This window comes from Plutella xylostella, chromosome 27, assembly GCF_932276165.1.
Source record: "Plutella xylostella chromosome 27, ilPluXylo3.1, whole genome shotgun sequence".
NCBI classification, from domain to species: Eukaryota; Metazoa; Arthropoda; class Insecta; order Lepidoptera; family Plutellidae; genus Plutella; species Plutella xylostella.
In genome coordinates this window covers 2,937,529-2,949,812 of record NC_064007.1, presented here as the reverse complement: position 1 = coordinate 2,949,812, position 12,284 = coordinate 2,937,529, and the positions used below count along the sequence as shown (strand labels likewise).

Sequence of the window (12,284 nt, the reverse complement as noted above, 5' to 3'; positions counted from 1 at the left end):
AATTAAGATTCAAAATAAACATGATAATATTATAACTTAGTTTAACCTAATTTCAATGAACCACAATCACACATCTTCAGGTCGATGACGTCAAGCCTGAGACTAAGAGGCCGAGTATCAAAAAGGGTCTTCCAAAACCGGAAGAACCTGTCGACGAATTGTCTAATATGAAACTCACAAAGAGACCGTCTATACAGACTGAACAAGCAGCGCCTGAACCACAGGTCGCTACTAAATCTAAAAAACCAGCACAAAAGGTAATAATTAATACCAGCTTAATATGATGTCACGCCATTTAATTTAGGTACTATAAAATAATAAATTGAAAATAGGGAATCCACTAATAATACAATACTTTTTTATAAGCCTCAACCTGAGAAGGAGTTTGTCGATGACTACGAAAGGCCGGAACTAGAAAAGTATGAGAAGTTTACCCCAACTCCTAGTGAAAGGGTGAAAAAACAAAATGGCGTTGCTGAGGTACTTTTTTAATAATTTATAAATGATGATAATTTTAAATGGGTAACAAAATATAAAATAATTATTATATAAACTTTTAGGCTGCGCCTGAGCTCATTGACGATTATGAAAAACCTGAATTAGAAAAGCACGAATCATACACACGCGCTCCTAAAGATAAGAAACCGGAAGTAACTGAGGTAAAATATTAAAATTTTGGCAGTTAAGTTTTATAAAGTTATATACATTCTGATAGTAAAGTGCTTAGTACCTAAACTCTTTTATAATCTTTCAATAGGAGCAACCCGATATGATGACGGGAAAGATCAAACCTAAAGGTCCTGAGGATGAACCTGAAGTACCTACTCTTAGGAAACGTTCTTTCGCTAAAGAAAAGGTATTATTGTCACACCTTTAATTACATTTATCACATATTTCATTGACCAGGAATACATACTTAATTATAACGATAATATTGTTTTCATAAATATATAGGAAGAAGAAGTAAAGCCTGAGGAAAAACCAAAGAAAAAACCAACAGACAAACCTTTGCCGGATTCTAAGAAACGTCCTTCTCTTAAAGAGAAAGAGGTACTGAGACACTTTTTTGCAACATCCATTCTTTTTTTGCAACATATCACGGATCTTACTCTATTTACACAAACTATTTAACATTCGTTGTTTCTCTTCTTATCACTACTAAGTTTCTGTTTGAGGAGGCACTACACTGAACGCAAAGCACTTATAAATATTCAAAACTCGCAAAACAATTTGGCGGCTGGGTCTCTTTATAATTTTTTCAGCATTTAATAATTCTCACGATTTGGCTTCAAACACGCAGTAAGGAAATTAAAAAGGTAACTTGTTGCAAAATTAACGCTTTATTCGTTGCATGGCCAATGCTGTAGCAATCAATGCTTTGCTTTTTAATGTTTTATTTTCAGGACAGGAAAAGGCGGGATATTTTCTTTAGACAAAGCTTTGAATTTGACATTTGGTGAGCGTTTTTTTAGGTCGTTTTTTAATATGTTTTTATTTTTTATTTTTTTTAAGTCGTTTTACAACGTGTGTAAAATACAACATGCATTAACAGGGTGTCCCGTTGGGAAACTAGTCATACTATAGGTGGTCGTGAATCAGAAACAACAGTATTTTTTCCTAGGCTTAGCTGCTTTTGAAATAAGTTGGTTGTTGTATGTTGACAATCTGTGTATACTTTACTGAAGTATCTACAAAATATAAATAACAAATTACCTACATACACAGTCGAATTATTATATATATTATGTATATGTGGACACCAAAATGATGGTAGTAGGCACAAGTATAGTGAAGAAGAGTTAGAAGTTTCTGTAAGTAGTTATATAGATTCATAACAATACTATTTTAGACACATTTTTAAACACAATTAACTTATTCCCAAGGTCGTGGAAGAATTCGTAGACGATTACGAGAGACCAGTTCTCGAAAAATACGAAAAAATCACACCTACACCTCTCGAGAAAAAGAAGAAGGTACAAAAATAACTTACTAATACCACTTAATACCATCCCACATAAAACGCTTTTCTTTTCTTGCTATCACACCATCATACACTACTAAGCTAGATATTTTGTATTATCAAATTTAATGTACTCCACACAAGCTTTTGCTAACACATTTGGCTTGATCACAATATTTTAAATCACAATTGACACCTACTCAGCAGGATGACAAACAGCCTGAAGAAGAGGTTCCATCTGCTACAGCCATCGGCAGGCGTCGTTCTGTGAAAGGAAAAGACAAGCCTGAGGTACGACACGTCCTTACACTCACTTCTACAAATAGTACACTTGCGAGCAATGAACATGTTCCACTTACAAAATACCGACACCAAGTGGTCTCAATTTTTTTAAACATATACCTACTAACGTTTTTATTTGGTTATATTCTGATTCTCTGTTAAATATACTTCAATATTGCAGATGTCGTCATAAAGCTAGTAGTTTTTTTTCCGTTTATGAGTAATTTGGTGATTTTGTCACTCGACCTTTTTCATAGCACGCGAGTGTATTCATGAATTCAACTAAATTGAAACATTAACATGATTCATTATTTATCAGCCAATGGAAACTGACGAGAGTGTCAGTATATCTAAACCCAAGACACCGGCTAAGCCTGCACAGACACCTGAAGACGTATCACTCACACACAAAACTCCAGCAGACATCAAACCCACGGTTGGTACACTATATAAAGCTTTATATTTTAATACGGAATAAAATAATAGCCATAAAAAACTTATAATATATAATTATTATAATTTATTTAGGAGGACGAAGCCGAGGCTAAGCTTAAAATTAAGAAACCAGAGGTAGTTGAGGAGAAAACACTCAAGAGACCAGCAGCCAAAACACAAAAGGTACAATACATAAATTTAATTTTACTTGAATATAATAGCAAAAAGTTAATCAAGTATTTTTAGTATATTGACTACAAACATCATATTTTGTTAACATATAACTTCGCAGAAAGATAAGATGCCAACAGACACAAATCGAATTTTACCAAATCCTCCAAAACATAAAAGGGTTCAAGTACTCATTAAGGTATAGCCAATTTCGGTGAGGTAATTGACTGTAGATAAATCTATTTATAAATTTTAAAACAGCACCGATTGCATTGACTAGATCACAGAATTACGGGACAATGTATAGATTTTAGGAACACAAGAAACCACTTTCTTACATAACCCTCGAACTTAATTACACTTTCTGATTTATTTAACGTTGTATAACCCATTATGGAAATGGCTTGTAAATTATATTCGATGGTAAAGTTCAACGTTTACTTATTTAGTTTATGATTTGAACTGAACCATCATAAGGAGATTCATTAGTTTAGTTGTATATATTATATCTATTCACTCTTGCTTTCTTCCTTCCTGACTTAACTTCATGATTCTCCTTATCTACTCTACTACTACACTTTTATCTGTTCCGGCTATACGACCACTTTATCGATGTAGTGAAACGCTACTATATCGCAATTCACGATAAACACTGAAAATTTATTGCTTAGTTTGGTTCATTAAACGAGTTTATGTAAGTCTATAAAGTTGTCGTAAAACCCAGTCTGTTCTCTTTGTATATCGTGTACAGCACTCTATATGTTTGTGTTTAAATGTGTGGGCATCAGGGTGAGGACACTGAGGAGTCCGTCAACCTGACTCAGCCACGTACTAAAACGAGCACCACAGCCCCGGAAGAGGCATCTCTCACACAAAAAACACCCGCAAAGAAGAAACCTACGGTAATCCTTTTTCCTTTTCTAGTTATCTCAGTTTTCAATAATTCTTAAAATTAAATTAATAGTTGGATCAGATGGTTAAAATATTATTCCTTAATAGACGGGTGCTGACGGGGCTGCACTTAAAGTCAAAAAACCAGCAGTTGCTAAAAAGGCGAAAGAAGAAGAACCTGAGGTATATTGAAAACAATAAAAAAACGTATTCAAAGGCTGAGATAACTTAGAAAGTATTGTACCACGTCTAATAATTTTAAATTTTCTAGATTAGTTTAACCAGCATGTTTAACTAATATCACATTTTTCTGTTTTTTCTGACGTTTACGCACATCCACACTAAACATTTAAGTATCGGAGCACAGTTTGGTAAACGAGAATGCTTGAAAGTAGTTAGAGACGCTAATTAGAATTACATTCTCTAGGATCCAGTACAATTGCAAGGTGGTAAATTTGAAAGGCCACAGCTTAAGAAAACCACGAAGAAAGCCACCGAGCAACCTAAAAAAGCCACTCTTGGAACTAAGGACAACGAGAAAGACGGGGTAAACGATCGAGAATGATTGAAATTTTCTATCTATTGTGAAGTCAGAATTACACTATCTTACATCTTTATTTTTCACATCCACTGTCACATTGCATATCACTTCAAAGCACGATACACCTCTACTCTCACTCTAAATTATTCTATGTACAAACTTATGTTTATTTTCTGACTTGACGGGCTATGGATTGTGAAGCTGCAGGCTACACGATATCTTCTGTTTCTTTCTCTCTCTTCGTTGTTCTGTTCCACTTGTTGGGTCATCTGCTGGTTTGACGGTAAGTGCTATGCATGAGTTTTGGCCTCAATGTTTATGCCTATCTTATTGATGTTTTATGTTTCATTTCATGTTTTACAGGTGAGTAAAATTATGTGTTATTTTCAGCCTAAACAATATGACCACCTAAATGTATATTCTTCAATATTAATTCTGTCACAGGAATTCAGTAAATAAGTATAATTAATTATATAAGAAAATAACTAAAAAATATGTTTACAGTACACACTGGACTTTGTGGATGATTACGAAAGGCCAGTACTGGAGAAGTATGAGAAAGTGACTCCAACGCCGACCGTTCGAGAGAAGAAAGAAAAGGAAATGAAGGTACTTATGGCTGTTACTATTATACATTGTTACCGTTTGCTTCTTTGATCACAATTTTCTACCTTGAGATAGAATGATTCAAATACAATGATTCAAATAAAAAAAGTTATAGAGAACCACTTAGCAAGCTACAGATAAACAAAAGATACTAGGGACTACTTACATAATTATAACATTAACAAATAATATTTTAACAACACAGACGGCACTGGTCTTTCAACAACAGCAACTTGGAGTAAAGGTAGAAGCAGAATATCCCAAATTTATTTTCAAAGCATGTTTACACTGTGCTAAACCATCACCTTTTCTAAAAATTACCTGTACATTACATAAATTGTGATTAATTAAAATTGTTATAATCCCTCTATGTTAGACTGACTATGCAATCTACATGATATAAAATAAAAAAGAACATAATTTATAAATTCGAGATATTGGTAGATAGGTAATTTAAATATAGCTATATTTTATTTACGTAGCTTATAATTACACACACGACTGTAATCCCCGAAGGGGTAGTCGCGCTTTTCGCTGTACATTTGCACTCAAGGTAGGTAAAAGTAGCGAGCCGTATCACGGTTTTGGAATGATTAAAATGCACTTAGGGTACATAGCTGCAATAGACGTGTAGGTTTCGTCACGATGTTTTCCTTCACCGTAAAACACGTGGTAAGTATAATTATTGTAGTTATTTAAGTAAATTCGAAATAAAATTGAAAAAAAAATCGATATAAAGTATGCCTGGATTAGGACACTCTAGCTCTTATCCATGACGACACTTCGGCTCTCAGTGCTCTACAGCACTGTCGAAGCTCAAATTACTTGTTCAATTTTTTTTTAACTGTCTATGTCGATAGAACAACTTGCAACTCGGGTGTACTCCCTACAGTCTACACAATGGCTGCGTCAATCAATAGGAACGTATAGTTTAAGTTTTGACAGTGCTATAAATAAACTGTTCGATCATATGGGCCTTACCACAAAAACTTAGACAGTATTTAACAGGTGTTTAGCGCTGTCAAACGCCTACAAAATCTGCCAAATTTCGTTTTAAACACTATTTAAAGTTTTTTGTGGTAACACAGTATATGTCTTAATACCTATTTATCTACTGAACCAGGGTATTCTTATTAAAACAATTTTTTGTGTTTAATATGAGTACATAATAATTAAGTGGTTAACTGCTATGTATGTACATATTTAATTATAATTTATGCATAAAAATATGTGTATGTACAATTGTACACAGGCTGTTAAAAAAGACTTTATTAAGCCGAAAGGTGACTCAAGGAGTTTTTCTTAACAACTTTATGACCTCTTGGGGTCCACTGTTGCAATACCTTGTATACAATAAATATGTGCTTATGATGACGTGTACATTTTATGTGTTTTATAAATATATTTATGTTGTTTGTATGACTGTGCTAATTCAGTTATTTCTTATATTTAGATTGATAGTCGACGTACCTCCGTACAGAGTGAGGTTTGTATATTTTTTAATACTTTTGCAGGCTTTTTTGTATTTTGCTATTAATACTACTTGTTAACTATCAACATATAAAGTTATTTCTTACAATAAAATAATAAAATATCTGATTTACCAGGTCAGCGAGTCTGAAAGCCGCAGAAGCTCCATTGTGGAAAACAAGGGTCTTACAAAGGTAAGCACTGATAGTAAATAAAATCTTACTTAGTTCAATATACTTATTTCAATAATTCATTTAATACCCATAACACAGATTCTGCCTAGCTTGGGGTCAGATGGCCGTGTGTGAGATATCCTCACATATTTTTTATTTCTTATTATGAACAGCATGCGGATGGCACGCCATTTTCCCTCATCTTGCGCATATTCCACGCGTTACAATGAATACTTGTATGAACGCGTGCGGGACAATCCCACGTGCGTGATCAAATATGTATGCTGTTAAAAACAGCCTCAAACCTAAAACCCATCCTTCATTGGAAGGAGACCTGAGCCCCAGCAGTGGGACCGTGATGATCTGATGATGTGATGATTTATGACCACTTTATTGTACAGCTGACGAAGGAGTCGGCTGAGAGCAGGAAGTCTTCAATATCGTCGATTGCTGAACAGCAGCAGGTTACACAGATCAAGAAGACGACGGCTCAAAGGGTAATTACAGATAAAATCTCCGTCGCTTTGCCACAAAAAGGACGAAATAAATGTTTACTTAAAACATTTTTTTTAAATGTTAAGAAAAATAAGTATTATGGGTATACAGTATACAGTATTTAAAAATATTTGGTTTATGGTTTGCTAGGACTCTCACACTAAGCCTGTACCATGAGTAAACAGAAAAGGTATTATATATAATATATTATATATATCAAAAGATCACTGAGTCACTCCTGGACTCAGTCTTAGGCTTTCTCTACTTTTGTAACACCCTGTATAGAGTTAAAATTTTATTTTATATTTCTTTCTACAATAAAGATTTTTAGAAGTTTAATTTATATTTCAGAAAATTCAATAAATCATCACACAGCTTTTGTGCTATAGTCGTATTATTTACAAATTTAACCTTTTGTGGCAAGGCAGACGTTAATTTTTGTGTGAAACCTTTTTACACGGATATCCAGCAAGCCTTGGCTGATTAATATAACATAAGTGATATAATTATCCCTTTTGTTTTACAAAGCCAGAAGACTAACCTAAAAATAATGTATAGACTCACGCTTTATCCAGTTTATTTAAAAATTGTTATTTAATACTTATACTTTAGTAGTTAGATTGATATTTTCATACATTCACATATTCTCCCCTAAGCCTAGACCCCGCGAAATATGCAAGTTACCTAGTGCAAACCCAACATTATGCTTAATATCCCATTAAACTTATTATTTTAGCCCAGCATAAAGGAGCCTGAGCCAGCAGAATTAGACAAAATTAAGCTCAAGGTAAGGATGCTTGGCTTTCCTCCTACGCATGTAAATATTTTCAACATTTTTAGATTTATTTTCTACGTATATAACTACATACAATATAATATGTTTAATATTTTCTATCTTCAGACACTTCTTCTACATATTTAAATCTCTATGTTTTTTTGTCTCTACGTTTAGTCAATAACTTTACTATGGCCTTGCTTTGTTGAGTCAAAAAACACTAATTATAGGTATTGTTGACTCAACATAGTTTTATCAAAAAGTGATATGACTCTCACTTCACATTCTTGTGCTAATATCTTTATTTTGTATATAGGATGGAATTAATGACACATTAGAAGAAAAAGACTCATCTGTTGATAGGCCTACGGAACTTACACAACCCCAGCGACCAACACACACACACACGCAGGTATACACACTTACACACATTCGCACGAATTATAAGAATAATAAATATATTCTTTATCGAAAATATATTAAATTCATTGAAATATTTTCATAATAGGACGTGAATACCACGGAAATTAAACCAAGTATAGACCAGCCTGAGGAAAACAAATATCCTTGGCGGCGTCCAAGCAAAACTCAGGTATTGTTTTCTGAATTCGCGAACTTATGGCAGTTGATTTATTAGATTGAGATTTATGATAATTAAACTATACTTAATTACTTATATATATTGCTAAATTTATGCAGGAAACCTCGAAAGTAGAAGAATCTATAGAGACTACTGATGCAAAAAGAAAAGTGTCAATTGATAAACCAACAGAATCTCCTTATCCTTGGCGTCGTCCAAGTAAACCAGAGGTAAACAAATATTATAGTTAATTGAAGGAAAATTATCAATTTAAATAGTGGCTAAATTGGATATTAAAATTAAATTTCAAACTCAAAACAGGATACAGTTGAGTTGGAAAAGGAAACCAAAGTAAATGAAATAGCGGATACTAAACCAATAAGTTCACAAGAGACTCCTGCAGAATCTGTTTACCCTTGGCGTCGGCCAAGCAAACCTGAGGTATATTTTACTATGGTTAAAATTAACAATAAAAATAGTCAGAACAATGAGTTAGTCAGACATTATTTATATACTATAAGCTCTTACACTTTTACATGTTTATTTCCTTCTCGTATATTATTATTCAAATAAAGTAGGTACTTATTATATTGAAAATATTTAGGAACCCGAGAAACCAAAAGAAACAAAACAAGAAATAGAGACAACAGTAGATAAAAAAATTACAACTGAAAAACCGACTGAATCTCCGTCCCCTTGGAGAAGAAACGTTTTAGAGGTATCTACCAAAAAAAAGAACCTAAAATTTATTTGAAACTATTTAAATATTACTTCACCAAAATGTTTTTGAAAGCCTAGCTTTTTAGTGGTTATAGATATCAATTTGCTAAGTCTATGCACAGTTTTTATACTTTCTATGCACTTCTTGAATCAATGCACTGACTATTCACTGTATTTTTTTTGTACACACACTGCACCACTGCTTTTGTTGTCAAAAATATTGAAATTCTGCTAAATTTAAAACTGTTTAACTAGGTACCAAAATCTACTATAGCGACTCCCACAAAAGAGGTTCCATTTTCATGGCAAAGCATTCCTGAGTTACCACAGGTATATAGTAAAAATACTATAAAATAAATGAAATACCTATATTGTCTTTTTCATTTTAATTCAAAGAAACGTCTATTGAACTTTAACCTCTTTGAAATTAGGCTGAACAAACACCTGATGAAGAGGACAATTTCAAACCTACACTTGTCGATACACCAGACCTGTTGCCTTGGAGAAGACCCGTGTCTCCGCAGGTCCCACAGGTATACACTTCACATGCACACATCACAAAAGTTACAGATTGAAAACTACTAACGCCATTTTGAATATCATTTAATCTGTGATTGTCATTACAAAAAAACACATACCCACATAATGGGCCTATAATAGGCCGTATAATAAAGGGAGTAACATTTGAAAGGTCGCTAATTTCATTTTGTTCTGTAGGCCGAACCGACAGCTAAAAACGATGAGCTTAAAGCACCTACACAGCCAGCTTTAGACCAGACACCTCAAACTGAAGAAGAGGTACACTTTGGCATAACTGTTTGCCATAACTGCAGTAGTAGACACCAAAAGCACATGCACTTGTTTTGTTTTTGGGGCACAGTATTCCGTAGATATGCACATAAATTGCACAATTATTTAAGTAGTTGCTAAGTAAAATATACAGCGCACAATACATTTGAAGTCTTTAATTAGCCTAGAAATAATGGATTCTAAGCTGCAGTAAGGATTTTGTATATTTGTATTTAGAAGTCTAACATGTGCATGCGCGTCTTATAAAACACAAGAAGCATGAGCTACAATACTTTTAAGTGTTTTAAAATATCCGGCTGCTTTTACTAAATAATATTTTTATGTTGGTACTTATGTATTTTTAAACTATTGGTGAGTAAGGTAATAAGGTGAGTATAAAAATAATGTGTAATAATTTCAGCAGCTAAACTCAACAAAAATGGCATATTATTTTAATAAACTTAAAATTACAGAAAGTGGCAATCGAGGAAAAGAAAGTGGAAGAGGAGGCCAAAAAGGTCAAGAAAACTACTGTCAAGAAGAAGGCCGAGGACTTGCCTGAGATTGCAGATTACGAGAGGCCCGAACTCGAGAAATATGAAAAGTTCACTCCCACACCTACCACTAAAGACAAACCAGAAAAAGATAAGGTGCATAAAATATTATACCTTCTGTAATTGTATTTGTTGATCAATACAGAGACGTTTAAGGTAGCTACGTTATTCATTAACAAAAATCATCAGTATACAACTTGATCTAACCTTTTCATTTTTGCAGCCCGCTGACAAGCCCAAGGTGCCCGAGATCAAGGCACCAGCTGCCGAGACTTTGGCGGCGCCAAAGATCGAGGTCATTCGGGAGAAGTCTCCGAGAAAACCTTCCCTCGCACCGGCACCAGCGAGCAGGAGAGGTTCCCTCATCCCTCCACCAGAGGAGATGGGTAGACGACCTTCCTTGATTATTAGCGACGAGGTATGTATCACCACAACACTTATCAAATGGAAAATATTATTCATTGTATGTCTAATTGATCTTTCATAAGTTCAAAAGTAATTAATCGACCAACAGAGAAGGTATGGAACTGTAGTTTATCCTTATTTGTGCTGTCCAATAGTAGAGTAGAGTATACAATCTCCCAAGTAGAATGTAGCTGTCATCCAAGCCGAACCCTTAACCGTTACCCTAGAGTGTTGCTAGAAAAATGCAATCGAAGCCAAATTAGACAATGAATATCTTGCATTCTGTGAAACCGCTTCCGTAGAATGAGAAATTTAAGTCAGAGGTTTCACGCTTAGTCTCCCAAACTCCCCGCTTTTAGAGATGTAGTCAAACGTATCCTTAGGTACATTGAAGGGATATACTTAAAACATTGTGATTAATGAATAATAAAGACAATACAAACCGTAATCCACAGGAGCATAGAAAACTAAGACCCGGTGAGGTGGTCGAAGAAAAAAAGGTAAAAGAAAAAGTGCTCAAATTACGTGAATGTTCGTTATATTGCCGTGAAGATATTTAACTTAAATCGAAATTACCTTAATGCATCTTGCATCAGTCGCGGTTTACACAATTTTGATATTTTTTTGTGATCACAGAAAAGATGCTGAATAATCACGTGGGCAAACTTGATCATTCTGAAAAGTTTAACAACGAAAAAAAGAGAAGACTTAATACCATACGTAATCGTGATTATCCAGAGATCGTTCGATTCTTGTCGTATGGAGCACAGTTGGCGCACGCCGCGCGAGGCTGCCGCACCTCACAGCTTGCACTAGCACACTCGTGATGATCAGCACAGCAGCAGGCTTCGAGCACTCTGAGTGTTGGCAAGCCGCTTCTATCACACACCAGGCTCCTAAACGGACACTAACAACAGATATTAACATTACAATGACGCAAAATATAACGAAATAACTTCTGCACATGCTGAATAGGTGATGCACATAATAACGAAGTAGGTTTCTAGAGTAGGTAGCGCAGGTTCGGTAGGCATAGGTAGGCAGGATGGTTTTATGAAGGGAAAATTTCAATCTTCTTTAAACAACAGGTCACCAAATTGCGTCCTGGAGAAGTTTTAGACGACAAAAAGGTGAGATTGGCTTCGGCCCGTTTTAGGTGGTCGCTGCTCGCTTTGCAAAGCATTTTTGAGTTTATTTTTTAATATTTTTCATAATTTTTTTCTTACACCTAAGCAGGAATTATCTGCAGAAGTGATTCAACCTGAGTACTTAACATTTTTTTTTCTTTACTTTACTGAAATTTACAAAACACTTTTTAAAGAACCAACTTGCATAATGTACAAATACAATAACACTTTCTCGCTATACATACAACAGTCTAAATAAAATATACCCCTGTCATTAGTAATAACGTAGATTTGTGGCAAATTAAAGCCT

The 12,284-nt window shown here is 34.4% G+C and overlaps 1 protein-coding gene across 1 annotated transcript in view; it reads left to right on the top strand.

Moving 5' to 3' along the window:
- The window catches only part of LOC105392710 (twitchin), a 122,884-nt gene that overhangs the window by 16,194 nt on the left and 94,406 nt on the right, over positions 1 to 12,284 (top strand). Inside the window, exons 18-47 of the mRNA XM_048630837.1 lie at positions 81 to 257; positions 367 to 480; positions 561 to 659; positions 758 to 856; positions 955 to 1,050; positions 1,884 to 1,973; positions 2,165 to 2,251; positions 2,562 to 2,678; positions 2,771 to 2,860; positions 3,637 to 3,750; positions 3,848 to 3,922; positions 4,167 to 4,286; positions 4,785 to 4,889; positions 5,092 to 5,130; positions 6,340 to 6,372; positions 6,494 to 6,550; positions 6,931 to 7,026; positions 7,761 to 7,811; positions 8,116 to 8,211; positions 8,308 to 8,391; positions 8,499 to 8,609; positions 8,701 to 8,820; positions 8,984 to 9,097; positions 9,355 to 9,429; positions 9,531 to 9,632; positions 9,817 to 9,897; positions 10,362 to 10,538; positions 10,666 to 10,860; positions 11,303 to 11,347; positions 11,936 to 11,977. Of these exons, the coding sequence (XP_048486794.1) occupies positions 81 to 257; positions 367 to 480; positions 561 to 659; positions 758 to 856; positions 955 to 1,050; positions 1,884 to 1,973; positions 2,165 to 2,251; positions 2,562 to 2,678; positions 2,771 to 2,860; positions 3,637 to 3,750; positions 3,848 to 3,922; positions 4,167 to 4,286; positions 4,785 to 4,889; positions 5,092 to 5,130; positions 6,340 to 6,372; positions 6,494 to 6,550; positions 6,931 to 7,026; positions 7,761 to 7,811; positions 8,116 to 8,211; positions 8,308 to 8,391; positions 8,499 to 8,609; positions 8,701 to 8,820; positions 8,984 to 9,097; positions 9,355 to 9,429; positions 9,531 to 9,632; positions 9,817 to 9,897; positions 10,362 to 10,538; positions 10,666 to 10,860; positions 11,303 to 11,347; positions 11,936 to 11,977 (2,901 nt within the window). The remainder of the gene's footprint in view (positions 1 to 80; positions 258 to 366; positions 481 to 560; positions 660 to 757; positions 857 to 954; positions 1,051 to 1,883; positions 1,974 to 2,164; positions 2,252 to 2,561; positions 2,679 to 2,770; positions 2,861 to 3,636; positions 3,751 to 3,847; positions 3,923 to 4,166; positions 4,287 to 4,784; positions 4,890 to 5,091; positions 5,131 to 6,339; positions 6,373 to 6,493; positions 6,551 to 6,930; positions 7,027 to 7,760; positions 7,812 to 8,115; positions 8,212 to 8,307; positions 8,392 to 8,498; positions 8,610 to 8,700; positions 8,821 to 8,983; positions 9,098 to 9,354; positions 9,430 to 9,530; positions 9,633 to 9,816; positions 9,898 to 10,361; positions 10,539 to 10,665; positions 10,861 to 11,302; positions 11,348 to 11,935; positions 11,978 to 12,284) is intronic.